At 51.1% G+C, this 27,570-nt stretch overlaps 12 protein-coding genes across 12 annotated transcripts; 4 read left to right on the top strand and 8 right to left on the bottom strand.

The window, feature by feature from the left end:
- Window positions 1–250: 250 nt before the first annotated feature.
- On the bottom strand, window positions 251–1,258 carry CCOS01_13356 (threonine dehydratase catabolic; the record flags this gene model as incomplete). The annotated part of the gene is made up of 1 exon (XM_060461502.1): window positions 251–1,258. One exon carries the CDS (start codon window positions 1,256–1,258, stop codon window positions 251–253), a length of 1,008 nt encoding a protein of 335 aa, XP_060307930.1.
- Window positions 1,259–1,567: 309 nt separating this feature from the next.
- CCOS01_13355 (uncharacterized protein) lies at window positions 1,568–1,807 on the bottom strand (the record flags this gene model as incomplete). The annotated part of the gene is made up of 1 exon (XM_060461501.1): window positions 1,568–1,807. One exon carries the CDS (start codon window positions 1,805–1,807, stop codon window positions 1,568–1,570), a length of 240 nt encoding a protein of 79 aa, XP_060307929.1.
- Window positions 1,808–2,762: 955 nt separating this feature from the next.
- Window positions 2,763–4,436, top strand: CCOS01_13354 (cyclopropane-fatty-acyl-phospholipid synthase; the record flags this gene model as incomplete). Its single annotated transcript, XM_060461500.1, has 2 exons — window positions 2,763–2,885; window positions 3,012–4,436. 2 exons carry the CDS (start codon window positions 2,763–2,765, stop codon window positions 4,434–4,436), a joined length of 1,548 nt encoding a protein of 515 aa, XP_060307928.1.
- Window positions 4,437–5,890: 1,454 nt separating this feature from the next.
- CCOS01_13353 (uncharacterized protein) lies at window positions 5,891–7,939 on the bottom strand (the record flags this gene model as incomplete). Its single annotated transcript, XM_060461499.1, has 1 exon — window positions 5,891–7,939. The coding sequence occupies one exon, from the start codon at window positions 7,937–7,939 to the stop codon at window positions 5,891–5,893; it is 2,049 nt and encodes a 682-aa protein (XP_060307927.1).
- A 323-nt stretch (window positions 7,940–8,262) lies between these two features.
- CCOS01_13352 (stress responsive A/B barrel domain-containing protein) lies at window positions 8,263–11,706 on the bottom strand (the record flags this gene model as incomplete). Its single annotated transcript, XM_060461498.1, has 5 exons — window positions 8,263–9,133; window positions 9,241–9,440; window positions 9,529–9,834; window positions 11,314–11,502; window positions 11,602–11,706. The coding sequence occupies 5 exons, from the start codon at window positions 11,704–11,706 to the stop codon at window positions 8,263–8,265; spliced, it is 1,671 nt and encodes a 556-aa protein (XP_060307926.1).
- Window positions 11,707–12,151: 445 nt separating this feature from the next.
- On the top strand, window positions 12,152–13,535 carry CCOS01_13351 (fumarylacetoacetase; the record flags this gene model as incomplete). The annotated part of the gene is made up of 2 exons (XM_060461497.1): window positions 12,152–13,094; window positions 13,192–13,535. The coding sequence occupies 2 exons, from the start codon at window positions 12,152–12,154 to the stop codon at window positions 13,533–13,535; spliced, it is 1,287 nt and encodes a 428-aa protein (XP_060307925.1).
- Window positions 13,536–14,397: 862 nt separating this feature from the next.
- Window positions 14,398–15,803, top strand: CCOS01_13350 (homogentisate 1,2-dioxygenase; the record flags this gene model as incomplete). Its single annotated transcript, XM_060461496.1, has 2 exons — window positions 14,398–14,465; window positions 14,546–15,803. 2 exons carry the CDS (start codon window positions 14,398–14,400, stop codon window positions 15,801–15,803), a joined length of 1,326 nt encoding a protein of 441 aa, XP_060307924.1.
- A 495-nt stretch (window positions 15,804–16,298) lies between these two features.
- CCOS01_13349 (amino acid permease) lies at window positions 16,299–18,166 on the bottom strand (the record flags this gene model as incomplete). The annotated part of the gene is made up of 5 exons (XM_060461495.1): window positions 16,299–17,103; window positions 17,174–17,342; window positions 17,407–17,682; window positions 17,741–17,817; window positions 17,904–18,166. The coding sequence occupies 5 exons, from the start codon at window positions 18,164–18,166 to the stop codon at window positions 16,299–16,301; spliced, it is 1,590 nt and encodes a 529-aa protein (XP_060307923.1).
- A 1,268-nt stretch (window positions 18,167–19,434) lies between these two features.
- Window positions 19,435–21,138, top strand: CCOS01_13348 (cytochrome P450; the record flags this gene model as incomplete). The annotated part of the gene is made up of 3 exons (XM_060461494.1): window positions 19,435–19,803; window positions 19,880–20,756; window positions 20,816–21,138. 3 exons carry the CDS (start codon window positions 19,435–19,437, stop codon window positions 21,136–21,138), a joined length of 1,569 nt encoding a protein of 522 aa, XP_060307922.1.
- Window positions 21,139–21,535: 397 nt separating this feature from the next.
- Window positions 21,536–24,048, bottom strand: CCOS01_13347 (fungal specific transcription factor; the record flags this gene model as incomplete). The annotated part of the gene is made up of 5 exons (XM_060461493.1): window positions 21,536–22,528; window positions 22,581–22,832; window positions 22,887–23,610; window positions 23,679–23,849; window positions 23,903–24,048. The coding sequence occupies 5 exons, from the start codon at window positions 24,046–24,048 to the stop codon at window positions 21,536–21,538; spliced, it is 2,286 nt and encodes a 761-aa protein (XP_060307921.1).
- A 1,215-nt stretch (window positions 24,049–25,263) lies between these two features.
- On the bottom strand, window positions 25,264–26,001 carry CCOS01_13346 (uncharacterized protein; the record flags this gene model as incomplete). The annotated part of the gene is made up of 2 exons (XM_060461492.1): window positions 25,264–25,418; window positions 25,533–26,001. 2 exons carry the CDS (start codon window positions 25,999–26,001, stop codon window positions 25,264–25,266), a joined length of 624 nt encoding a protein of 207 aa, XP_060307920.1.
- Window positions 26,002–27,064: 1,063 nt separating this feature from the next.
- On the bottom strand, window positions 27,065–27,223 carry CCOS01_13345 (uncharacterized protein; the record flags this gene model as incomplete). The annotated part of the gene is made up of 1 exon (XM_060461491.1): window positions 27,065–27,223. One exon carries the CDS (start codon window positions 27,221–27,223, stop codon window positions 27,065–27,067), a length of 159 nt encoding a protein of 52 aa, XP_060307919.1.
- Between the last annotated feature and the right edge of the window lie 347 nt (window positions 27,224–27,570).

Below are 27,570 nucleotides of genomic sequence, written 5' to 3'. Positions count from 1 at the left end.
ATCAAGGAGGGACAAAATTGGCCCTGGTAGTCTCGGAGTTGCGATGCTCCTAATACGTAAATAATTCGTATCACATCATTTGATATTTCTCTTTTGGAAATCTAACATGCTGTTAGCTCTGTCCTGCCTAGCCCATGGCTGCTATCTTGAGCCCAGTTCTATAAAACTATCGACACTTACCATGCCTATGAAGCAGTTCAGCAGCTATAAAGAGATAGAGTCTACACAGCCCAGATCCAAATTACCCTTGCTAGTCCAGCCCATACACAATCTTCTTCACAACCCCCTGATCAACGTTTCCCCCACAAAGCAAAATAACACTCGTCTGGCCTTCAACATCCTCCTTAACCTTCTCAAACCCTGCCAACGCCAACGCAGCAGCCCCCTCGACAACCATATTCTCCTCCACCGCAATCCTCCTCATCGCGTCCGCAATTTCCTCCTCGCTACAACCAACAACTCGATCCACCACTTCCCTCGCAAGCGGCAGCGTAATCGAGTCCTCGTCCATCCCGCCCGCCACCGCCTCAGCAAGCGTAGGCAAATGCTCCGTCTCCACAACCTTCCCGGCACGGATAGACGCCGCAAGAGCCTGCGAATTCATCGCCGCGACGCCGTAGATCCTCACGTGCGGAGCGAATGCCTTGAGAACGGACCCGATGCCGCTGATGAGTCCCCCGCCGCCCATGGCGATGAAGATGTTGTCGAGCGGGCGGATTCCCTGCGCGGCGCACTGTTCTAGGATCTCGAGAGCGATCGTGCCCTGGCCTGCGACGACGAGGGGGTCGTTGTAGGGCGAGATGTAGGTGTAACCCTCCGAGGCGGCGAGGTGTTGGGCGTGTTGCTCCGCGAGGCCTGTTTCTGCGCCGTGGAGGATGACGGTCGCGCCGAGGGACTTGATTTTGGCGAGTTTGGCGGGGAAGACTGTTTCTGGGAGGACGACGGTGAGGGAGCGGTTTAGGGCGTGAGCTGCGTGGGCGGCGCCGATGCCGTGGTTTCCCGAGGATGCTGTGATGAGCTTTTGGTTGTTGTTATGAGAGTCGGAGTCGGTGGCTTGGGATGCGGAGATTTTGGAGGTTGCGCCGCGGAGTTTAAAGGAGCCTGTGAGTTGAAAGTTTTCTGCTTTGAAGAGGACGCGGGCGTTGGTGTCGCGGCCTGTTGTGCGGGCTGGGAGGAGGGGGGTTGTGTAGATGTGGGAGGCGATGCGGGACCTGGCTTGGACTGCGCTGGCTGCTACTTCGTGGATTGAGAGGGTCATGGTGGTGTGTGGTGATGGAGATTTCGAATTTGAGCGATTGGAAATGTTGGACCACGGTAGTATGGTACTGTAGACCGAGCTGAAGATGTAAAACCAAACCCGGTTGTAGACGATGTATCTACGCAAGCACTTTATAGAACTCTCTGAGGACGTCTTGGAGATGTACGAATCAGGGACTACGGGACTTTGGATCTGTCAAGGTACTCCGTACGCCCTGTTGATGACGGACGACCCACTCAAAAGGCTGCATTCCTGATTGGCTTGAGTGCCATTTACCGTTTAGTGATGCAAGGCGCCGGATCCTTCCGACTAAAGTACCAGCACCGTCTGCAGTGTAACGATGGCTCGGAACCGGGCCGGACTTGTCGATGCTAGAGTGCGACTTGGGTCGGCAACGGCGGGACCCACAATGCCGTTAGATGTATCCACTAACGCCGTCCCAGGACCCGGGAACCCGGATGAACCCCGGATCGGATCCGGAGCAATCTGGGCTATTGATAAGGCAGGGCACTTTGAGATAAGGTTCCTTGGACCCTGAGCTCGTGCCATTTCTCGGCCGAAATCGGATTCAGCATTTACTGTCATGCAAAAAACAAGATGCATATTTGAACGGCACAATTACAATGAGGCGTCATTTCGCTACCTTATGATTGAATCCCATCACCGCTCATTCTGGCCTGGCTGTTTTCGCAAATTGTCATTGTTTGATTGGCTCAACGTGGCCATCATCATTTCAAGACGCAACATGGATAGGTCCTGTTGAACGCCCGGGCTATCTAAACCCACAACCCGGAAGGGTGAAATTGGATGGTTAGGTTCTACGGTCTACCGTTCTGTGCAACGCTGTGTGTGGCTGGCTATCAAAGTCTCAACCAAGATCTGGGGAATGTCGAGACCTTGGAGGATTGGACGGTCTAGAAAGGCCAGAAGAGCCACCCATACGATATACCGTATACCCCTCCGGCCTCCGGGCGGTGAAGACTTTTTTTCGTGAATTCTTTCCTGACAGTTGGTGACTTCGTGGCCTCAACTGACTTGGCGGTGCATTGCCCGCAGGGGTCCTTGGGATTGTCAGGGCCACTTCAGCCAGTTGTGTGCGACGTTGCCCTCTTTTATCAGCGCCCCTGCATAAAATTGCCCACAAAAGCGGACCCAGCGGCGTCCGAGAAACACACAATGCGGTTAGGCCAAGACAGAAACGCTGCTAGAAGCCAAGTAAACCACCCCGTTACCACCCCCCGTAGGCCCCCGTAGCCCCCCCCCCCCGAAAAGGGCCCAGGGCCCCCCCCAAATTCTGTTGGTGGTCGCGACCCGCGTCGGAAACAGCTCCAGCTTTAAATCTGTCCACACCTTTTCCACAGGCGGTGTCTCCAACTACATCTCCAACCACCTTTCCTCCTTTGTATCCCGATACGCGGTTAGGAAACGAAGCTGCGCGCAACAAAGATCGAAACCGCGGAGCTTTCCTTTCTAACATAAGCACCATCAGCTTACATCGTCCATCATGGCTGACGAAAAGCGCAAGGACGGCGCGCAGCTTGAGGGTGACATCACCTTCATCGCGACCCCTGCCGCGAAGCCCTCCACGTTCAGCACTGGCGAGGACTGCGGTGTCAAGACCACCAACGTAAGGACTTTCTACCAAAACCCCTATCTCGTGTATTGGCTCAATCGACTGTGAACAATCACAGACAAGCTCAATTGTCTTTGTCTCCCTGCGTCCATGACCCAAAGCTGACCTTCTCCTGTCCAGTACCCCACCATCAACAACCCTCCTCTGCCTGCCGAGGGCCCCGGCAATGAATCCTTCTCCAACTGGATCCTCGGAGCTGTCCTCGCCGGTGTCCCTCTCTGGGTCACCCGCATCTTCGGCGGCGGTCTCAAGACCTTCATCTTCTTCTTCATCCTCTTCGTCGTCCCCCTCCTGATCGCCTTCTGGACCGTCTCCTCGAGGTTCTCTCCCCGCATCAACGACAAGGCCAAGCTCCCCGGCCGCCCCGTCGAGCACTACCTCACCTTCAAGAACGAGGAGGACCGCAAGCAGTACAGCGGCCGCAACAAGATCCCCATTCAGACTTTCGCTGAGCTCTACACCGAGGGCCTCGTCGACATCAACGGCGACCTCCTCGACGCCCTCGAGTACCGCCACGACTGGTCCAACTTTGCCTTCACCTACTCCCTGTTCCGCTTCATCTTCCTCGAGTTCGCTCCCGATGTCATCTTCCACTCCCGCCAGCAGGATGAGGACCAGATCAAGCCCACCTACGACAAGGGTAACGACCACTACTCCTACTTCCTCGGTCCCCGCATGGTCTACACCAGTGGTCTCTTCTCCGACCTCAGCCGCGAGGAGACTCTCGAGGAGATGCAGGACAACAAGATGGCCGTCGTTTGCGAGAAGCTCGGCCTGAAGGAGGGCGAGACCATGCTCGATATCGGCTGCGGTTGGGGCACCCTCGCCAAGTTCGCCAGTGTCAACTACGGAGCCAAGGTCACCGGTGCCACCATCGCCAGCAACCAGGCCGCCTGGGGTAACGACGGCCTCCGCCGCGCCGGCATCCCCGAGAGCCAGAGCCAGATCCTCTGCATGGACTACCGCGACATCCCCACCAAGAAGTTCAACAAGATCTCCCAGCTCGAGATGGGCGAGCACGTCGGTATCCGCAGACTCACCACCTTCTTCCGCCAGTGCTACGACATGCTCGAGGACGACGGCGCCATGTACGTCCAGCTCTCCGGTCTCCGCAAGGCCTGGCAGTACGAGGACTTCATCTGGGGTCTCTACCTCAACAAGCACATCTTCCCCGGCGCCGACGCCTCCACCCCGCTCGCCAACTACGTCGGCTGCCTCGAGAGCGCCGGCTGGGAGATCAAGAGCATCGACACCGTCGGCGTCCACTACTCTGGCACCCTCTGGCGCTGGTACCGCAACTGGCTCGGCAACTCCGAGACCGTCCACGCAAAGTACGGCCAGAAGTGGTACCGCATCTGGGAGCTCTTCCTCGCCTGGTCCGTCATCGCCTCCCGCCAGGGCAGCGCCACCTGCTTCCAGATGGTCGTCGTCAAGAACCTCAACGCCACCCACCGCATCGACGGCTTCTCTTCCCAGTTCGGCCTGTCTGGCGCCCTCGCCGCCGCCAAGGCTGCTGGCAAGGCTGTCTTCCCCCGGTCGACGTAATTGTAGAAATCACGCGACGCACCCTCCACTTTTTCATGTGTGAGAGTGTAAGAGTGTGAGGAAAATGGCTGTATGTGTCCATGAATGGAAATGAATGATTTTCCTCCCCCTCCCCTTTTGTCCTCCCGCGGCGACCCGACCAAGGTTTTTCTATCTTTTCTCTCATCTGGCTCCTGGGGCCGAGGGATGGCAAAACAAGAAGATGGGGCGGGGTGGAGGAGAACCGGCTTTTACGTTGTCATATTTTGGAGGTCGGGGCTTTATGATAAAAGTTTTTGATCCCATACACAGGCTAGATAGAGAGAGAGAGAAAGAGACGCGCGGGATGGTTCTGAACCCTCCCACAGTGCTCCAGTGCTAGAGTCCCGGTTTCGTTACCGGGTCCCTTAGATATAGGGGAGGAAAGATGTTCACGAATGTCGACATGTTGTTGATGTTAATGAGACAAAAGTTACTAGTTGATCCTGCTTCGAGTTGCTTCGCTTTTCTAAGTTCGGTGTATGCCGTTATTGTGATGTCTTCCATCTCGCTTACTCGGATGAGAGTCGTGATCCCCGGTTCTCCACTTTGATACTGTCCTGACCGAACTCTGCGTTCACAGATTGACTTCCTCACGCCTTCACCTTCTCTCTTCCTCATCGTGCCAGGTATGCCGCTCCCGCTAGTTCTTTTCGTCACGCGACCGTGTCTTTGCAATAAGCCTAGGAAGCCTAGACGGTCTTGTTGCGGTTGATGAGGAGATGTTTCTCCTTCGACGTCAAGAACTCCTCAAGGGAAGTAACCCCTGAAGACCTACAAGGTTCTTTCGTCGCAAGCAACCCGTTTCCTTTACCCATCCTCTCAAGTGAACTTGCTCGAGATGATGCCACTTTAACAGCTTTGTTTTTCCTGAAGATGCCGGCGGCTGGCTGTAGTGAATTCTTTGCGACCGGGATAGGTTGGCCGCTCTGGCATAGGAGGCGGCTGAGGAGGCCGTTGTGAATACCGGACCTTAAGCTACGCCTTTCTTCTTCGGAATCGATCGTCATAGATGAGGTTGATAGTGCAATCTAGGTTTAAAAAATACGAAGGCGTCTCGCATGATAATCATAAGCTAAGGTAGCATGCGTGCATTGACATGGGATTGTAGTAGTTGGATAACCCGTCGGCTTTGCAACGCTGATGCAGACAGCGCGCCTATCCAAATGGCGGCGTTTGCATCTGGAGGTTACTTACGAATGGCACCGAAGTTTGAAGTGCGACCTTATAACTTGATTGAACTTGTGGAAATTAAGTCTGCGGCTGTAGCGTTATAATTTGTACTTCGACTCAGCAACAGCCTCGTAATAGAGAGAACGATAGCGTTGGGGTTCTTGTAACGAGTGTGGGTGAACCGATCCGTAGACCACTGAGTAGAAGTCAGAAGCAGACCTGTGAATCTCAAGAGCACATGGTACAATTCCAACACGAACACATTAGAATATTCTAAACTCCACTTCACCCGGCTTAGTATCGAGGAACTCTCCATGCATGATGCCGTCTACATTTGCACCTCCTTTGAAGTAAAAGCCTCCTTCAACCCGCCGTTTTAGGATGATTGGCGAAGGCGCCTTCCAGATCAAGGCCACAACATCGTCGACCTCAACCCCAGCATGCCCAAGACCAAGCATCCCATTCGCTGTCTTGAAAAGTGTTCGGTTTGTGTTTTGATGAGTCAGATGATACCTCCATCTTTGCCCAAACAGCTCTAGAGCCTCGTCATCTATATTTCCGTCTTTGCTGTTGTCGAAGATGAACTTAACCTCTGCGCCGGTTAGGTCGGCGATCTTCACGTCCTGAACCCGCATGACTTTGCGAAGAAGCCCCGGGACTTTGCCTACCGCATCGAAGCCCTCCATGCTCGTACCGGAGCTCCAATCATTGGCGGGCGCGATCATCCGCCAAACGTAGTCTTCCTCGGGGCCAGGCTCCGGTCCGAGTCCTACAAATTCTGCGATTGAAAAGAACCAGTTGTCGGGGTCGTTCATTCGGGGCCACGAGTAGTCATCGGACCGAGTCCACTCGTGGGGTTTCATCACCTCGGTGATTCTATCGACATAACAGCCTCGCTGTAGGATGCTTGGTTTTACGCCTCTCACTACAGAGTACAGTGCCCTTCGGGATTGCCGTCTCGATGCAGTCGCGTTGAATCCTGTACCGTAGCTAATTGGCCACGTCACTAGGCCGTGTCGACCGATCTCTTGCCAGTCCGGAACCCACGTCGGAAGCCTACCGTTTGGGCTTCCCGGAGTGATACAGTCGAGGGTAAAGTTGGGTAATGTCTCGCTCTCGACAGGGTTACTCAGCATGGTTGCCGTGATTTCCACAAACACCTCTTTCCGCGTGATAAAGTAGTCCGCCCGGAGTACGTTCCTTTCGTGGTCTGCAAGCACACCAAGCAGCCCGAAAGCGATGTCTCTCGGATCCGTGGCGGAATAATGAGGCCGCTTTGGCGGTTCTTCCGCGGTCCACAGGATATCTACCAAGTTCACAATCAACCCCTTTTGGAGTTGACGCCGAACTCTCAGAGGTGTCAGATGATTGACACTTAGCGGAATATTTTTGTCGATCATGGAATAGAACGGACTGTTGTAAGGAATTATACTGCGCATCCTCCAGAGTAACTCCACGGTAGCGTCCAGTGCGTCAAGAGAAACACTCTTGCTGCCAGACATTACACAGGTCTTCCGGGCCAGGCAGACTTCTTGTACGATCCAGATGCGCTGCCAGTAGTCTCTAGCCAGGAGGTCGCGGATGCCTTTATTGATGGATGGTGACTTGGGAGCAAGAAAGTCACACAGGGTCTCGTACGCGGCCACTGGGAAGAATGGCAGGTTTTCCACCCCGCGTTCGTATGGAGTTGTGTCCAACCCGGAGTCAACTGGGATTCTTTCTGCCAAATTCGCCGGATCTCCCGGCTCGCGGATGAAAGCATTTGTTCCGATTAACTGACCGAGGTAACTTGCAACGTACCGGTAGAGCATTCTGTCAATTTCGTGGTCCGACCGTAGATCTTCAGGAAGGTACTTGAGGAGTCTCTTTCCTGTCCGAGACAGGAAATCCATGGCCGCGTCACTGTTCTCGGTTCCGGGACCCAGCCACATGTAGACCATGTCAGCGCCGCTATAGATGTCCCGCATAGCGTTGATCTGCCAGCTCTTCTCCTTCAAGTCAGTCTGTTTTATACAGATGGCATCGATCCAGAGCCAAGAGTCTACTGCGTTCATTCGAAGTTGCTTGAGCGCAAGGTGGAGGTTCAACGTGGCGTTGAAAGAGGCGCCCTCGATTTCGATGGCTGTGGTGTTAGTGGCGCTCCCCCACACGTACGAGAGCGCCGCGTATGACAGTCCCGGCTCATCTAGCGAGGCATGTTTGATGTCAAGTGCAATCGTGTTCTTAGCACTGACTTGTCCATCAACCAAGGGGCGAATTTGGACGAGCCTGATTTCTCGCCGATCTTTGTTGAGAGGAGCCTGGGTGAACATGTTTCGCGAGATATGAAGATGTCGCGATAGCGACCATGGAAGAAACGCGTTGGATTACAAATAGTCTGATTTCCGAGCCAAGAGTCGGCGATTCTTGTAAGTTGGAAGGATTTTGGAATGGGCTGAGAAGAATGTGGGGGAAAGGAGCTGAAAGATCCCTGGTGGTTCGCGAAAGGCAGCCTGCACCTTTGAATCACATGAGGCATATTTCATTGGTCGTTCGGCACGAACCAGTGATGTGAAAGCCTGATTTATCACGAAACCCCCTGTTCCTAATACTAAATCGTTTACTGTGGTAAATCTACCCTTGCTAGCCCGGAATCTCAGACAGGATATGAAAGCTTTCGAAGGACGGCATAGATTTCTTCAACAGTCGCTGCCGGAGTCTCAGTATCGCCTTGCTGTTCAGTCTCACCAGTCTCGTCACCATGCTTCTTCTCCACTTCACGCCGCTGCCAGTACGGAGGCCTCGCCTTGCCGCATCTCCTGTGTACCCCACCCCCAAGCCTCTTGAAGAACATGGGATGGCCCTCACTTGTTGGATTATCCGAGTATCCAAATTCTATGGAAGGAAGCCAGATAGGACGGGCCAAAATGTTTCCAGTCTTGTCCCAGCACAAGGGAATGTCCTGCTTTTGCGTCTCCATGCGTGACCAGCAGGCATAGCGACAACGTTGTCTAGCTGGCCATGGCAATGTATCACCGACGAATATCTCTTCGAGTAGCTGCCATATGCGACGTCGTTTGTGTAGACCAGCGGTTACATGGGCTAAATCAGTGTGATAGCCAGTCCCTGCCATAGTCGGTTTGCCTTGAGGGCCAGTGACACTGGGTGTGGCTCTGATAGTGTCAGGTACATCTGGGAGAACACCGTAGTCAACGCTCCGGCTGAGCTGCCGCACCAACAGCTCCCAGTCCCACTCGAAAGACTCACCACCAGGACAGGGCTCAGAGTCTTTGGCGTCGACGCAAGCTGGATCAATATCCCACAGCCAGGGAAGAAGACCGCAGGACCCGGCCTTGAGTTGATCCTTCCCTAGTCTCTGGGGCAATAGATGAGAAGACTCGGGAGGCATGTCGCGTCCCATGGCCGCGAAGATGTCATCAAGGATCTCGGTCGGTAGCTTGGAAATATTGTTGGCAAGTTCGGTACCCTTTTTGGTTCGAGTGACGTTGGATCGGCAGGCGCGTAAACTTTAGAGCAGACAGCTCGTCAGTCCCTCGATTTCTAAGGGGCTGCTAGCGAGAGTCTATAGATATCAATGATCAGAGAAGACGAAAAGAGCACAGCATGCACTTACGTAGTATAGATTTGATAGAGTAGAAGCATAAGGGCCAGGCCAATGCAGCCCAGAGAAATCTTCTTCTTCCCAGGTTGGCTCACCAGCCACGGTGGAATGAGGCACACAGTAGTTGTTGCGGCTGAGAGTGTAGTTTGCTTGAGGACGATAACCCCAGCAGCCTCCGCATTTGAAAGTGATGCTCTGCCTCCATCTAAGAGCTGTCCACAAACCACGCAGATCCCGCACATGCGTTAGCGTTGAGGATGCGAATACTCATTCAGCGATGTCCAAGCATTCGGAGTGGACAGCAGCGTAGATCTGGTCATCAAACGAGTACCCCTCGCTCCCTTGAAAGCTGACATGCTGTCGGCTACCGTCAGGGTCAACTCTGAGGAGCTTGGGCCCTTCATTTGCTGCAGCAACATGAACCTCGATATCTGATGCTTGGGATCTCGGCCGAATATCACTTGTGTTTGGTAGATCGTCATATCCTTGCAACTGGTGCATGAGATTTTCTGCGTAGTTTGGAAGGTTCCCAGACTCGTCGTCAGGGTCGCAAAGCAGACGGGCTTCTGTGAGCCATCTGAACATGTCCTCCAAGTTGCCGAAATCCTTCAATTCCGGAGGATTAACGAGTTCGCCAGTTTCAGTGTCCTCTAACAATGGCCCTCTATATAAGGTCCTGTGAATGGACAGGCCGCATATTTGACAGATCCATCGATCTTTGTCCATGCCTCTCGAATCCACGGTCGAGAGACTACCTGGGGTACGATGATCGATATGTTGAGAAGCCCAGGCTGAGGAACTAGCTATGTAAGAGTTAGGAGGAAAAAAGGAGATGCGCCGAACCAAGTATACACAACTCAAGAAATGTGTGTATCGATACACGATGGGAGGTACTGCTCTAGGAGTCGTAGTATCTCTTGGGAGAACTTAGGTCGAATCTTTCAATGTCCATGGCGAGACGTTTTGTGTAGATGGACATTGGAGGGAACAGGCACGAGCGGCCTCAGTTTCCCCACATGTTGTTCTGACTGTGATTCGTGCGCAAAGTAAGAGGCACGTATCCTGACAGCCAACATACTGTTGGAAATACGTAGGCGCCTTTCACCTTGCCATGTTTGTTTGGGGGCTACCGTCATTGTTGGAATGGGGTAAGTGCCCAACACCAACCATAAGGCCTCTGACATCAGCCAGATCCAGCAATCAAGGCTATGTCTAAGATCCATGGATAACCACTAACAAGAACTCTGAAAAGCTGTCAGTGTCTTGTCTGAGAAGTTTACAAATGCTCCCTGCAATTATAACGCTTGCGGAAGCTTTTAGTGAGATAACAACTGAAGTGGTTCATCTTTGGCCCCCATTCTGGATTGGCTGAGAAAAGACGCTCAACAATGGAGAACTCAGTGGCATTAGTTGTTCAAGCGTAAGTGAGAAACTTCCCTCCAGTACAAAGGAACTGTACTTCATGACTTTCTAAGGAAGTCGAATACAAATGACGCAGATTGGCTTCCAGAAGGAACCCGAGCATGTCTTTGCTTGCATTAGGCTATCGAAGTGAGGAGGCATGACGAGTGAGCGAGTCACTGTCGGGGAATCTTAGTTTGATGCAGGTTTCGTTTGAATGAGACGGAACTCTACGTTCTTGTTATATACTGGAGTTATTATGCATATTTCATCCAATTATGATTTCCTTTTTCGAAGTCCCGGAAGAACTCATTCGATGTATACAAAGCCAAGTCGCTGTTTTCCGCACCATCCTGGTACGGCATTGTATGGGTTTGGAGTCGAACTTCTATTAATTATAATCTCAGAAGAATAACATTGTCGCTCTAATCTTTCTATGCACATTGCACTGTTCCATCTTCAGGTGACATGATACTATCAGGTATACTGTACATACGACGGGCGGCGGGGAATCATGAAGTATCCTGTCGATTGATATCACACCTGATTATGACTGCAAGTCGTTGGTCTCCTTTGATCTGTTCGGAACTCAGCCATAAAGGTAACAGTTTGGATCACTGAATGTTTTCTGGGCTATAGTTGATGGCAGCTGAGTTTATTTGGAACCTAACCCTTGAAAAATACCATTGCAAAGCCCTGATGAGCACCCTTAGCAATTCCCTTCAGCTCTTGATGTGCTGAGCAGCCGTTGTCATAGTAATCCATGTCTTCTTTTGATGAAAATGTAGAGATAGCCGCAATCGTAAACCCTTGGGCCCTTTGATCAGCAACAGCTAGGCCGGCCTTCACTGAGACGATGTACGGCTTGCCATCCTACAACTGGTAAGCTCAGAGCTCATGATACGGTATCGAAACAGTGCTAGCCAGATGGAGATTGACTCCGTAAACAACAGCCCAGGTTGTTATACTCACTTTCAAGGCCTTTTGGGGCATCTGTTGGTAGAGCGACAATACTTTATTTTGATTCTCCTCGTCTGGAATCTTGAAAAGAGTGATTCTCGTAATTTGTTCAGACATTTTCGTGAAGCTAATGACTTGGGTCTTCTAGAGTATCAAATGTTACGGGGCAATTTGGTGTTGTTGTGTTGTGGTAATTGTCGTGTAATTCGATCAATAGCTGGCGTTAAGACTGAAACTTGGCAGACTCATCTTCCCCCAGATCGACTTTCTTGTCGGGCGTTTTTACACTCGGACAGATAACACAGAAGCCGAGAAACTTCCATTGCCGAAGATACCTGAACCGCCGGCAGCGGCAGATTCGTGATTGAATGAGGGGGTTGTTTGCATTCCGAGCCGTCGGAACCAAATTTCGGATTCTCGGAACCCACCATTTCGATGGCTGTCAGGGCGATCATGGAAATGTAAATAGAAGCATGTTAATACACGGGATCAAGCAAGCTCGAATTACTAAGGTATTCATTCAACAGAATTGCTGGAGACTTTCCACGTCTAATTGCGCAAGATGAAGTCCTGGCTCCCCATCCCACCCCGGTCGCACTTTTCGCTGCTGAACATTCCTTTCGGGGTGATTTCGAGCAAAGATAAGCAATTACACAGACCCGCTATCGCCATTGGAGAACACATCCTCGACCTTGATGCTTTTGCTACGGGCGGAGGTTTCAGTAAAGCAGCAAATGTGTCTGCCGAGCATGCAAAAACGTTCTCACAGCCCACCCTAAATGCCTTTGCCGAGCTTGGCCGACCGGTGCATCGCGCCGTCCGTTCATACCTCCAGGACATATTTCTCAACGACACAGCTCATCCAGACGTGTTGAAGGACAATGAACCCCTCAAAAAGGCGGCTTTGAGGCCCATTTCTGAGGTGTCTATGCACCTCCCGTTCGCCATTGGAGACTACACAGACTTTTTTGCGGGCAGAAACCACGCTCACAACGTCGGTGTCCTGTTCCGTGGACCAGCCAACGCCCTTCAGCCGAATTACAGCCATTTGCCCGTTGCCTACCACGGTCGTGCAAGCTCAGTCGTTGTCTCTGGAACTCCTCTAAGACGGCCTTGGGGGCAGGCGCTGCCGGCCCCTGGCGCAACCGAGCCCGTTTTCCGGCCATGTGCGCGCCTCGACATTGAACTCGAGATGGGCATGTTTATAAGCAAGCCGAACGACCTTGGTAGCCCGGTGTCTGTCAAAGATGCCGACGAGCACATCTTCGGCTACGTCTTGATGAACGACTGGAGTGCCAGAGATATCCAGCAATGGGAATATGTGCCCCTTGGTCCGTTCAACGCGAAGAACTTTGGAACCTCGATCAGCGCCTGGGTCGTGCTTGCGGACGCACTCGAGCCATTCAGAACAAAAGGGCTAGAGAACGAAACCCAACTGCAGAAGTATCTCCAAGAAGATCGGTCTGACAGCGTTCTTGACATCAAGTTAGAAGTAACTCTTGCTCGTAAGTTGGAACCTCCCGACTACCATACACATATGGCAAATGTGCTGCGTTAGGAAAAAACCAGGCTAATCTAACCACGCTTTTCTACACGATGCAGCTTCAGAAGGCGAGGAAACAACCGTTACTCGCACATCTGCCAAGAATCTTCTCTGGTCCTGGCCGCAGATGGTGGCTCATCACTCAATCTCTGGCTGTAATCTTCGTGCTGGAGACCTTCTCGGATCTGGTACCATTTCAGGGGACCAAGCAGGGACGCAGGGAAGCTTGCTGGAGCAATCTCAAGGAGGCAAAGTCCCAATCAAGCTGAATGGCGGGCAAGAGCGGAAGTTCATCCAAGACGGCGACACGGTAGTTATTCGTGGCTGGGCTGGCGAACAGGATGGTCAATTAGTTGGGTTTGGAGAGTGTGTTGGCCAAATACTGCCTCCAATTGCAATGTAAAAGCAATGAGAGGCCTATGAAAAATTGGCGATTTTAGAGTTACATAGTCAATACATCATGCCATCAAAGTCACATAATACCACAGCTGGGAAGTGCGGATGTTTAAGATGCTATATCTTGCTCATTTTTATCGAACAGTGATGGTCAGGCACAACCAACTGGTATTTTGCAGATTATAATACTGGATGTATTTTCTTCAAAACTGGTCATCAAGGGAAACTGAACTTCGAAAATTATGGCTGCATGACGAGTCCATTCCGAGAAGGTGGCCAATGAGCTATTGCATCGTTGTTCCCCAACTGCAGACATTTGGCGGGCTTGGGGCTTCCTTCGCGTTATGCAACAGCTGAGTCACTTAGCTGATAGAAGCTCAAGGTCTAGCTGAGATCTGATGTAACCGTATCTCCCCTCCTCTAGATGTCCACGCCCTGAACGTTGCCGTGTTCATGAGCCGCAACTTATTCGGAACCGTTTGTGTTCCGCAGTTCCGAGTGGACGCACGAATTGACTTCAAACACTGCATCTTGCAGTGAAAGTAATTTTCCGTGACAGTTAGTTCCGTAACATTGATTCCATCATGTCTCATTTGCCTTTCCCTTCGGATCACTGCAACGCGGGGTTGGTCGCTTCGACTGCAGCGGTGCTGTCCCAATGTGCGCATCCCAATCACACGTGCCACCCCAAACATGCAGATAACCAAGGCTTCTTATACTACATAAGATTTGCATTCGAGGGAGATGATAAGCGCTGTTTCATACCAAACAATTCAGGCATGCTTTCAAGATACATTCATTGCCTACCTTATCAATCTTCACGACTATAACTGTGTTTCGGGACTACGTTCCTCATCCAGCATACAACCATGCCTGTGACCAATTTCTCCACTGAGGAGAAGTACGAGTATCTCAATGGATTTGGGTCTCTTCATGAGTAAGTTCAGGCTTCTTGAATTAGTACTAGTGCCGAACTCCATTATTTCGTCAACCTGGTGCTGACCAACAATCATCTAGATCAGAAGCGATCAAAGGGGCTCTTCCTATCGGTGCCAATTCTCCACAAAAAGCGCCATACGGCTTGTATGCCGAGAAGCTATCCGGCACTGCGTTCACAGCACCTCGTCATGAAAACCTTCAGACTTGGCTTTATCGTATCATTCCAGCGGCCGCACACTCTACGTTCGAGCCGTTGAGGCAGAACAGACCTGACTCCGGAGGCAAACTTCACCAAATCCCGAATCAGTTGCGCTGGGATCCGTTTGACATCAACAATGAGACAGATTGGATCAGCGGCCTTAGACCAGTCGGTGGCGCCGGGGATCCCAGCATGAAGACGGGTCTCGGGATCTTCATTTTTGCTGCTGGTCGAAGCATGGATTCCAACATGGCCATGTACTCTTCTGACGGAGATATGTTGATTGTCCTCCAGCATGGTGTGCTTGACATCAAGACCGAGCTGGGCAACCTGCTAGTTCGTCCCAACGAAATTGCCGTCATTCCACGCGGTATCAGATACCAAGTCAACCTACCTAACGGACCAGTCCGAGGATACATCCTTGAGCTCTACCAAGGTCATTTTGTACTCCCGGAATTAGGCCCTATCGGTTCCAACTGTTTGGCCAACGCACGGGACTTTCAAGTTCCGACGGCAGCCTTTGATGAGGACGCAAGTCAGTGGTCAATTGTCAATAAGTTCAACGGGGATTTCTTTATCGCAACACAGAACCACACGCCATTCGATGTTGTGGCCTGGCATGGACAATATTACCCATACAAGTACGATCTTGGGCGCTTCTCCGTCATAGGCAGCATCTCATTTGACCACCCGGATCCATCCATCTATACGGTTCTCACTGGCCCGTCAGACCACCCAGGCACGGCTGTGGCCGACTTTGTCATCTTCCCGCCTCGTTGGCTTGTGCAGGAAGACACCTTCCGCCCTCCATGGTACCACCGAAACACCATGTCTGAGTTCATGGGCCTCATCTGCGGCGACTATGACGCAAAGACTGGTGGCGGCTTTCAGCCTGCTGGAGCAAGTCTGCATAACGTCATGTCTGCCCATGGCCCTGATGCTAGCACGTTTGAGCGGGCGTCAAATGCCGAGTTGAAGCCGCAGAAGATCGGCGAGGGAAGTATGGCTTTTATGTTTGAGAGTTCTTTGATGATTGGAGTGACGGACTGGGGCTTGGAAACATGTCAGAAGGTTCAGAAAGGATACAGCGAAGATAGTTGGACGGGACTGGTGTCCCACTTCAAAAGGCCAGAGTAATGTGTAGTGTCATAAGCGGGTTGAAATTCGTATCATTAGGGGCAACTAAATATGAAACAGATTGTATCAAGAGGTTGAGTGGACAGAATCCTGCGCCGATACATTGTATAAGGCAAGTGTTTTCAAGCGATATCGTCACTTGTTTGTGCCTTTATTAGTTCGCATGAGCTCTAAGTCTCTTTCCTTCAGAGAAACAGATTGGAAGTTGTTCAACACTAAGATGATGTCATGTATTCACTTACGCTTCATATAATATTAGCTGAAAGCGCACGGATTTCACCATACTTACAACCAGATAAGGGAGTATATATGGCTAGAATCCAATCTCAATTGAACACACGTATACGTTGGCCAAGGACGTACGGCACTACAGAGGTCTCCAAGCCAATCCTCCAGACGATGCTTTGATAGTAACGCAGAAGGTTGAAACAAATTGGCCGTATAAAAGACAAAAACTCATCATGAAATGACAGCTCCCTGAACCGACCTTGACGTTCAATTATCCCGAACTCCTTCCACAATATCCGATACTACAACTGGAACCTCAAACTTCGCCCGGCCTCGGATGAAATAATAAGCAAGGCCGAAGACTAACCAGCCTGCCATGACAACAGTAGAATAATTCATATTTTGGGCAGTGACCGGTTGCGATGAAGGGAAGGTGCTGAAAATGATGACAACAATCATCCAAACAAGACTGATCGCATTCAAGACCGGACCCACAACCGGGCCCAACCTGAAAGGCCCGTACTCCTTGCGAGTGAGCTTGCCCCTGCCGACGAACAACATATAAGCAATAGGAATACTGTAGGAAAGATAGATGCCGATAATCGCCATAGATAAGACCGCATTGAAAGCAGTAGTGTTAGCCAAATAGAGAAAGCCGAGAAGAATCTGGGCCACAGTAACAAAGACTATTGAAGTTACTGGGACCTGAAGTTTCTTATTGACGTAACTGAAATGCGAGTCGAATGGAACAGCTCTGTCTCTAGCGAAGGCCCAGAGCGTGCGGGAAGCGGAGGTAATGCCGCCTACTGTTGCAGCAATTGCGATCAAGATCACTAGGAGCGAGAGCACTGTCGCCCCCGCCCGAGATCTAGTGACATCGAGATAAATCTGCATGAAGGGGAAGCCGGTTGGTGTGGTCAAGAGGGAATCCAGTGACCCTGTCGAGAACAGGAGGACTGTGCAGTAAATGAAGCCCATCAGGCCATTTACAGTTACGCTTCCGACCATAGCAATGGGGACATTACGTGGGGCGTTGGGGATCTCCTCGGCCATGTGACAAGCAGCGTCGTACCTTTTATAAACCAAGTCAGCAACCTATTGCGAGACCATAGATGGAATGATAGTTCATAGAGGAGACTTACCCAAGGAAAGGATACACCGCGCTAATCAAGCCCACGAGCCACGACACACCATCATTCTCCCAGCCACTACTGTTGACAACTTGGGTGAAGACAAAAGACGCGGTGTTTTTGGGAGCCATGACGCCAAGGACTACCAGTATGACTACGAAACCCACAACGTGGAGAATGCCTTAGCGAGGTCAGCGAGAGTTGGCGTAAATGGACTTTAGTTTTATTCCTCTTGTCTTCCTTACCTGAGATCATGTTTGCGTGGGGCAGCATCTTTGACCCCCAGATGTTGAGTGCCGCTGAGTATAGGAGCACAGCCCAGTAGAACAACATGCCCTGCCATCGTGCCGGTATGTAAGAGTCGTCGTTGATGACAATCAAGGACTGGGTCTGCAGGCCAGCTGCAAACGCCGCTGATGCACAGAAGACAATGAGGCCGCCCACGGAGATCCAGCCGGTCGTGAAGGCTGCGAGTGATCGGCTACGAGGGGGACACAAGGCGGCCACCCAATGATACTGACCTACAATGGAGTGATTAGCTTTGAGAAGGTAGGAGCCAGGGTTTTCAGAGAAGCTTACCTCCTGCAGTAGGATAGATGGACGCAATCTCGCCAAGAGATGATGCTATGCACACAGAGCACAGAAAGGAAAGAACACTGAGCAGATTGTCAACCCATGTTCGACGACTTGAAAGTTCTCCACTGCGTGACAGACACAGAATAGAGTGGTTAAATAAACTCACAAGTTGTAGAATAGGCATGGCGCACCGCCATTGACGAGTGCTTGGGCAATGACAGTGGAGAGTGCTTCCCATGTTGCCATAAGACATAGGCATAATGCCCCCAAGGTTGTCAAAGAGAATTGCCGCTTCAGCTCCTGCTGGTGACCGAGTTGCGCGAGCCGTTCTTCATCAGAAAGGACAAGATAGCCGGGGATGCTATCAACTACCTTGAGCTGGTCGTCGGTCTTTGATTCGTTCTGGTCCATGATGGAGTTTCGAGCCATTCTGTCTGGATCGCTTCTTGCTGTTGGGTGTTTCCCATTCAACTTTGTTTGCTTTCTTTCTTATTTCTTTTCGAGTCCGGAACACGGAATTGGGGTACCGGACACGGCGGATGCAGAATTTCGAAGAGAAAGGGGATGTGACAGACTGATAGTCACGCGGGTATGTCGGGGATTGGGATTACCCAGCGCGAACTATCAGCACCAGTCTGGCTTTGATGATGCGGCAGCAGCGGCACAATGCCTAGCAGAATAACTATTGCTAATGCTTTGATCTTAACAGGCTCTTGGTGTTTCTAGTTGGATGGAAATCGCGTTCAGGGCTGAGAAATTGGTGACAATGCCCGGTGGCGGCGCTTGACCGTTCTCGTCGAGAAGCGAGATACTGGAGCATGGGCGATTTCCGCATTCCGAGAGAGGGCAGTTGGGGGTTTGGGGGTCACCAAATGCAACACGCCTCACAGACTCAGTAAACAACAATAAGCAGCCCCCTCCGTGATCGACGAGAGGCAAGGTCCTGATGTTGCAGAAGTGTTGGACACCTATGAGGAGTAAGGTAGGTACTTGGTCACCTGATTGGTCATTTGTGATAATGCCGGCCATCCTTGTAGAGAGAGAGAATCACCATATCTGCTGGACGTGTCTTTGTTCACTGTCTGACTCATGGCGAAAGATAAGGAACTGCTGCGATATCTTTACTCTTACCTTTGACACGTCTGTCTGCCGTATCTAGTTGTAGGTAGTTGAGAAAATAGGGGAATAAGTCCAAGCCACGTTTGGCATCCGACTTTCAAGCAAGGCAATGCCTGCTCATGCCATATTATCGGGCCTGGAGAGGTCCAAAAGTCCAGGGAAAGGTTCGGGAATGACACTGCTTGTTACTCGGAACCCCATAGCTTCCGCTCGGAACGCACCCCGCATTCTCTGCAAGCCATCCCGACGTTCCGTGCGGGGGTCATACTCTTGGCTGCATCTGCAAAGCGACCTGGGGGTGGGGAACGCGGGGAATTAGTGTACTTTGTAATAAACCAGTTCCGAGAGGTCTGTTTCCAGATGGCGTTTTGCCAGGAAGGACAGTACCGACGGGACCCGGCAGGAAAGCTTCTGAGACTCAGAGAGCGGCTCTGAAGCCGGGTAAGCACGGCGAGCTGGGTCTGTCCGTATATCATGGAGGTGGTGGTTAGCTAGCGAGTTCGAGTAATGAATCAGATTTACAACACAATTCATCGTCTACAACACGTTGAAGCACAGAAACATCTCAATTCGACGCCATGGCCATCTCAACTGCCGTCTTTGCTTTGAAGCAAAGGATATTTGACCACGCTCTGCAGTCGACTGCCATCTCAATTCTCCTCCTACCCCTCATCTACGTCATTGCAAATGAATTCATTCGCTCCAAGGCCAGGATAGCAAAACTAGACGGTCCTGGAGGGCTGCCACTCATCGGCAACCTGTGGGATATCCGGGTCAACGCGGCTGAGCAGTACCGTAAATGGGCCAAGAAGTTTGGCTCTGTCTACCAGATCCAACTAGGCAATGTTCCTGTTGTTGTCGTGAACTCTGCTTCTGCGGCCAGGGCTCTCTTCGGACAGAATGCTCAGGCACTCAGTTCTCGCCCAGAGTTTTACACTTTCCACAAGGTATGTAAGCAGATGATGACATAGCATGGTGTTTTAGACCAATATCTTGGCAATGAGGCTGATTGAAGGACTTCAGGTTCTCTCAGATACGGCTGGAACGACCATCGGTACATCTCCCTACAGCGACTCTCTTAAGCGTCGCCGCAAAGGCGCTGCTTCAGCCTTGAACCGACCCTCAGTAGCCACCTATGTGCCGCATCTCGATGTCGAATCGCGAGACTTCATTAAGGAGCTTTACGAATATGGAAAGGCTGGACAGGCTCCCGTTGATCCCATGCCAATGATTCAACGCCTGTCATTGTCCCTCGCCTTGACTTTAAACTGGGGTACTCGCATGAGCAGTCAGAAGGACAACCTCTTCAAGGAGATCACTCACGTCGAAGAGGAGATTAGCCGCTTCCGTTCAACTACGGGCAACCTTCAGGACTACATCCCTCTCCTGCGCATTAACCCCATCAACATGCACTCCGCCAAGGCACGAGAGATGCGCAGCAGACGCGATGTCTACTTGACCGCCCTGAACAGAGGTCTGGATGAGCGCATGGCGAACGGCACTCACAAGCCCTGTATCCAGGCCAACGTCATCATGGATAAGGATGCGAAGCTGAACCAGGCGGAGCTGACCTCCATCAGCTTGACAATGCTATCAGGAGGACTCGACACCATCACGACCCAGGTGGCTTGGTTCATCGCCATGCTTTCTCAGCGCCCAGATATCCAAGACAAGGCTGCGGCCGCAATTAGAGAATTCTACAGCGAGAAGCAACCTCTCTGCGACGCCGAGGACGACCAACAGTGCAAGTACATCGTGGCCTTGGTGCGAGAATCCTTGAGATACTACACTGTCCTTCGCCTTGCTCTTCCCCGAGCTTCGGTTCGTGATGTTCCTTACGGACAGACCGTCATCCCCAAAGGATCAGTCATCTTCCTCAACGCGTGGGCTTGCAACATGGGTAAGACATATACTTCACCTTGAGCCTCAATTTTCAAGTACTCCACTAACACCCCATAGACTCTGAAGTGTGGACCGACCCCGAGGTCTTCCGCCCCGAGCGGTGGTTCGAGCAACCTGACGCGCCGTTGTTCACATACGGCGTCGGCTACCGCATGTGCGCTGGCTCTTTGTTGGCCAACCGCGAGCTCTACCTCGTCTACATGAGACTTCTCAATAGCTTCAAGATTGAGAAGCACGACGATGTGGACCACCATCCCGTTTCTGGCAACGCCGATCCCACTTCCCTTGTAGCGATGCCTAGGCCGTACAAGGCGAGATTTGTGCCTCGCGATACTAGCACATTGAGTGATGTGCTAAAGGCGACCGAAGAGAAGGTCTAATGGGTGCGCTTTTGGATAGTTGATGGGAGATGGTGTAGATGAAAGTACTCGATGTGTATGGGAGGGGAGGTTAGAGGAGGTGAGCTTGACAGGAAGTTTCCAATTAAACAGGGGATGAATACCAAATGCAAGATTTATTTCAAGATCAAGATATATTTCTACATCCTCGGCACCCTAATTGTGAGCGAAGGATGACTTGACTCAGTTGAGGACGCTTTACCATACGTTAGAAGACCCCGAAATTCCAAGGCTCAACGCTTTCGTTCCTTGCTGTCCTGCTCACTGATAATGCAATCTTGCGACCCATTTTTGCCAGAGGTTGCGACGAGTAGCCGTAATTTTACATTCACAAAGACTTGTGCTGAAAAATGTCCTTGGTCGATTCCATAAGAGCAGTCTAAATCAAACCCCAAAAGTGACGTGAGATCTCCTCCTCTCCAGACAATGGTTGCTGCTGCTCGTTGCCACCCACGCAGTCCTGCATCCCATTTGCCCATATATCCTCCGTCTGCCCAAACGCGTCGAAGAGGAACATCAAGTCGTTGCTGAGAGCAAATGCATCTGGAGCTCCAGCACCGAACTCTGCACTCATACCCGTGGGTTGTACCGATGGCATCGGGGCAAACTCCGAGTCCAAACCAACAGCCGACGTGGGATTTTCTTCCTCAATCACAGTGTCCATGGGGTGAGAAGAACTGGAGATGATGTTCAAAGATTGTTGCGCGCCTGCATCAGCACGTCGGCCACCAGCGATTTCATCACCGCGGAGCCCGATGCGATGAGCTAGGGGCAAGAGACCCCGTATGCTCTTCCAAAGTCTGCGACTGGCTGTTCCCTGGCGAGAGAAACACTTGACGAGCTCCACCGCGGCGAGAAAGCTGTCTCTGCATGGTTCGGCAAATATTCTGGTGCCATGACAGACGGCAAGAAAGATGACCGCCAGAGAACTCAACAGGAAATAGTTGAACGCGCTCTGCTGCCGTTCGTAGATATCGCTCGTTTCGCTCAGATGAACCAAGACGGATATACTATCGATAGCAATATCCACGACAAGACGTGCCTTCTCGACATCAGCTTCGATGCTTGCAGAGCTGATGACATGATGTCGGTGTATCAGAGTTCTTATGTGATTGCCCCGCAGGTACAAGAGGGCTCGTAGCCGGCGGATGGATCGGGGCTGAGCTGTCGGTATACTGCCATGTTGCGGATGTCGTAGTTGAAGATCAGGGGGTATTGAGTTGAGCCAAGTTTGCGCTGTAAAGTCAAGGAACGCAACCGTGTCTTTTGGAATAGACTGAGATGGTGCGCTGAATGGAGGCAGAGCGTCCCATGCCTTGGAGCATAAACGCCCGTAACCTATCAAACAACGAAGGTACTGGAAATCTTCAGACTGGAACCCAGGTTAGCAAAGTAGCTTCTTACGAAATTGTAGGGTTACTCACTGGCTCAGGCAAGTTTGGATCGATATCTCGGTCAAACAGGGCAAATGATAGACTGGTTCCGAAACTCCAGCGACGATCCAATACATAAACGCACCAGAACACCCGCACTGCTAGACTCCGCGTCTTTGGGTCTGGAAAATTGTCTGTGAGACTCAGATTCTGATGTAAGCCCATCTCCAGAGATGCTCGCGCTGCGATGCCAATGTTTCTCCATGCGAGTAACTCCTCGTCTGAGAAGAAGTAGTAGATACTCTTTCATAGTGTCAGCCGCTTCCACTACCAAAACCACGGGTCTGTCGGACTTACAATCATAGCCATTATTTGAATGACTTTGAGGTCAGCCTCCGCATCGAGCGTAAGCTGGTAGATCAGATGTTTGACAGGTTCAACCAGCTTGCTGCTTGATAAGTTCTTGCCATGCGCCTCGACCACCATGCTTATGGCTATAGCTACTTTTGCGAGTATGACATCTTTGATGTCTACACTTCCGCCTGTCATGGCGCCAGGTGCCATGCAATCTGTATTTGCTTCCACGTACGCACGAATATCTGCTGCTTTCGAAATCATCTCACGCGTGTCGATAAAGGGGTAGACTATCTCAACCTCTTCCTCAAAAACTTCAAGAAGTCTCACGAATTCCTCAAGTGGCATGGTGAGAAGGATATCTGTTCCAGGTGCCCACTGCGGGGGTTCAGATTGTTCGGGGGTCGGGTATCGGGTCGGTGCAAGAGACTCGCTGACCGCTGCCGTGACCGGATCCTGGGCTGAGATCCCCATCCTCGTTAATGACGTTTCGGCAACCTTGAGACTAAACGCTGATCTGGTGGGTCCCACAAATTGTGGTTGCTTCGGTTCTTGTTCTCCCTGTACAGAAGAGTTGTCGTGAAAAGACATTTGTTGCTGGGATCCTGGGGAAGCTGACATTCCCTGACGGCTCTTGTCCGAGGCCAGCTTTCCTACGGTATTTGCGAGGGTAGCCACCTGCTCTCTGAGCATGGAGAGCTCGCTCCGGAGATCAGTACTTGGCTGGCTGTTGGGTGCGAATTAGCACTTAAAACAAGGCATTTCAAGCATACTTGAACAAGAGGGCGTACTAACCTATTTTGCCTCGACTTTCTCCTACTTCTGACCCTTTCCCTGACACCAGTCGCGCCATCTTGCGAAGGAGCTGGGCCGAAGGTGCATGAAACGCCGCCTGACATGCATCTCTGGCATTCTTCCTCATTTTCTAATCTGATGCACTTGAGTTTCCGTTTCTTGCACTCGGTGCTATTTCATGGTGAGCTTCCACTTATGAAATCCTGAGACTTGGTTTCACTCACCAAGCAGCGGCTGCATATTTGGCACGCTTAGACCTCGTGGGATGTGTCGAGCCAGCCACCGACCTCCTGCGCGCCCCCGATGTTGCCGTGGGAGACTGCGCTTCTTCATTACCTGACAAGTCAAAGTCCTCGTCTTCTACTGTCATCTTGAAGAGTTTGTGGAGTGCGAGACGAGTCGCAGAAACGACGGAATATCTGACCAGGAGGTTGGCCACCGTTAGAGTTCAAAGAAGTTGCGCTGCACCGCGACTCGACAGGCTGGGGAAGAGTGGGGGTTAAGTACGAAGTGTGCTACCCCCGAATACCGACTGGGATCCGGCCTCCGGCACATTTCCCCGCATGTGCTACCCGCACCCGCCTTGCTTCGTGGGGTTTGATGAGCCACCAATATTGCAGCAATTACTCAGTGACATCCTCCGTCTGTTGTGCGCGACTCCAGAGACTTTGGAGACTTAGGAAATTTTGTTTTTCAATGAGAATAATTGAATAGGCGTGTATGAATTGGACAGCGAGTTTGGGCTGAGGGGCTTACAGTTACTTTACACTGTTGCACACCACAATACTTACTCCAGTGGTTTCACTCACCTATCGAGCTGCCACGGAACGGTTCCGAAGTCATAAGCTGCAGGCTACCAATCGCATTTGGTCTTGGTTCTTCACAACGACGCAATTTCTATAACTTCAGGACTTCAAGCCACAATTGAGATATCACGTAAATTCCTCAACACTGTGATCAGCTATATTGAGCTCAATTGAGTAAACTCAAAGCGTGTCGCAAGAAAGGAAAATCGAGCAATGTCTAGTCTAATCCCATCAACAGGTCAAGATTACCTGATCCAAAAAGCCGATTTCAATGTCGCTAATCGAGTCTCATACTCGGAACTTCTGTGGCCCACGTTTAGAAAAGGACGCAGTAATAATAGATAAGTGAAACTCTTAAATTGAGCGTCAGAGGGGGCCAGGAAATGAAAGCACATTTTAGCCTGCACTATCTAGTGTCTTCAGGGCATTGAATCATCTGAAATGCAACGCACGCCTCAGATTTGTTACAAAGGCGGTGGATTTCTACCTGGCGTGAAGATGCATCCTCTTAGGGAGGAAGAAGTTGTAACAAACCACAGAAGTATTGACCGTCCTGGAACGAATTGAAACATAAAAGCTATGCAATTGATGAAGAGCCTCAACATAGCTGCCTGGGATTAGACTGACTTGAGGATTATAGAATAAGAGACACCACATCTGTAGCGCAGAGCCTGCAAGTAGCGCCATATCATCCAACGACCACGACACCTGTCCTAATTGTTCCCTCTCCAGCACAAACCGTGCCAAGTCTTCAGGTGATGAGAAAATCTACGTCTGACTCAGGGTTCTGGTCCCCTCGTAATACTGTACTTGTTGTCGTAGATCTTGCGTTGTTCAAGTTCGGCCACCGTGAGTAGATTATCGCCTTTCCCACCGTTAAAAGTGTAGAGAAGACAGCCGACTTGGGTTGCACCGCCAACGCCGCCGTTGTTGCCTGAACATTGCGCAAGATTAGCTCAGTGCCAGATATTGTAGCGATTGATTTCGACTTTGCTCGTTTGCTTAAGACGGTTGAAATCCAATAGCGTCGTAGCCTTAGTTGACTTACACTTCTTGAAATTGCCATTCATGATGGATGCACAGGACGGCTTTCCGTCTTTGCTAAGCAAAGGATCATCGACCCTCTGCGCACCGAACGCGGTTCTGCAGCCAGCCACCCACTGAACGTAAAAGTCGTAGTTGATTTTCCAGCTATCCTTCCACCTGTAGCGCGACCTGAAAACAACCGGATAATGGTTCTCCGCCGGGTCATGGTACGTTGTGAAGATCCGTTTGCCCTGGTCGCTGGCGCAGAAACTCAACGAAGCTTCCCATTGCATGCTGGGGTTGATATCGGCGTGGCCCGGGAAGTCGGCTTCGTTGTGACATTGGACGTCGTGGGCTGCCCAGGGCTGTTTCTCTCTTCCTTGCTCATCGAGAGATCTCGGATCAATGGTCGTATCAATTGGGACTGCGTGGGCTGTGGCTAGGCCTACGGCAAGGGCGCAGATGATCAGGGGGAGAGTAGAGCCGTACATTGTGTTATTACGTGCAAAAAGGTGTACCGATTCGAGGGATTAAAATATGGAAGAGAGCGTGTTCTCGATGAAGCATGAAACTATGACTGATTCCAATGGGTTGTGAGTCTTGTTTATGAGTCTTTCCTCTGCCCATCTAGATGACTGGCTCAGTGGTAGCACGAAAAGATCGTACAAAGGAAAATGGGACCAGAGTCATCAGACCACTCTGCTGCCAGTGTTATTCATAAACTGTTTGCAAAGACGCCGCGGCGAGGTCGGTGCTCACGATCATTGAATACCACAAAGAGACAAAGAGCTCAATTGGTCGCATCAACCGGTTTTGGCACTTAAAGATCAGAAGTTTCCATCTTCTTCGCTCCCTCGAATCTCAGCCGCCGTAATGGATCTCGTATCGAGCAAGCAATCATGGAATGATAACGCTCGGGAGTCGGGACATCTATGAGTGTGACCTCGAGCACAAGTTCAAGAAGTAATAACAAGCAATCAACCTTCGAATACGAGATCGTATTGTGTTTGTAGTGATGTGATAGCCCCATCAGAACTAAGGCATTTTTTCTCTCAACTTCCTGGCATGGCACAGGTATGCAAGCAACCCTTTCTGCGCCTCCCAGTACTTAGTGCGAATTCAGCTCCGGAGTTGTCTCTTGCGATGACTTTGGTCTATGTTGCAGTTTATTTACGGTAGGTACACAGGGAGTCGCTGGTTGCCTTGAAGGGACGTGTGATCATCACAATACCAACATCTACTTACTGGATCGCAAGGCTCTACGTTGCAAGTACCAACGAATGGCTTCAAAAACAGCAAACCCGGCAATAATCAACAACCAACATTGGTTTTCTCACAATTCCTCCATTCCGTCTGTTTGGATCAAAGCCCGGGTCATACACCTCGAGCACCTGATGACAGGCGGTCAAATCTGCGTTCAAAGCTCCCAGATCAGCCCCTGCCAAGGGACCGAATCGCATCCATGCCGATCGATCATCCGTTCTTTGGGCCCATGAGTCCACCCTCTGTTTCTAGGTCTAAGAACGACGGTCTAGGCAGAATGCTGCAGTTACATCAGCCCAATGGGGAGAATGGAGCTGAAGCGACGGAAGCCGCGCGGAATGAGGAGACGTTCATGCTGTTCCCGTCCCGCATACCCATGCGTCTGTAGACTGACCATGTGCAGCCACGCGAGATGCACATGTGCATGGATGCAACAGAACGAACAGGCATCTAGTGCGAATCTTTGCGACTTGCTGATCAGGAGAGGAAGCTACCTACAGAGTACAGAGTACAACAGTTCCTGAGCGGCTCAAGTTGGGAAGACTCCAATGTGGACTATGTCAAATGCCACTCGCTGATATTTACCATGCACAAGCACGAGTACGCAAAACGGTCGAGTAAGCCCCAGTTCTGTAAAAAGAGTGAATTCTTTAGAATCTTTTGGATCTGAAGACAATATTTTGCGCACAGAAAATTCTGGGAAACGTAGACTGATCACGTCTTGCCGTTCTCATCTATCGTCATCGACCAGCTTTCTTCGTCTGGTCAACGCGTGGGCCGGCAGGAGAATTGCTGTT

Source organism: Colletotrichum costaricense (assembly GCF_030867565.1).
Source record: "Colletotrichum costaricense strain IMI 309622 chromosome Unknown Scaffold_17.1, whole genome shotgun sequence".
NCBI lineage: Eukaryota > Fungi > Ascomycota > Sordariomycetes > Glomerellales > Glomerellaceae > Colletotrichum > Colletotrichum costaricense.
Note: the sequence above shows the minus strand (reverse complement) of the source record. Positions and strands in the feature narration are given on the sequence as shown.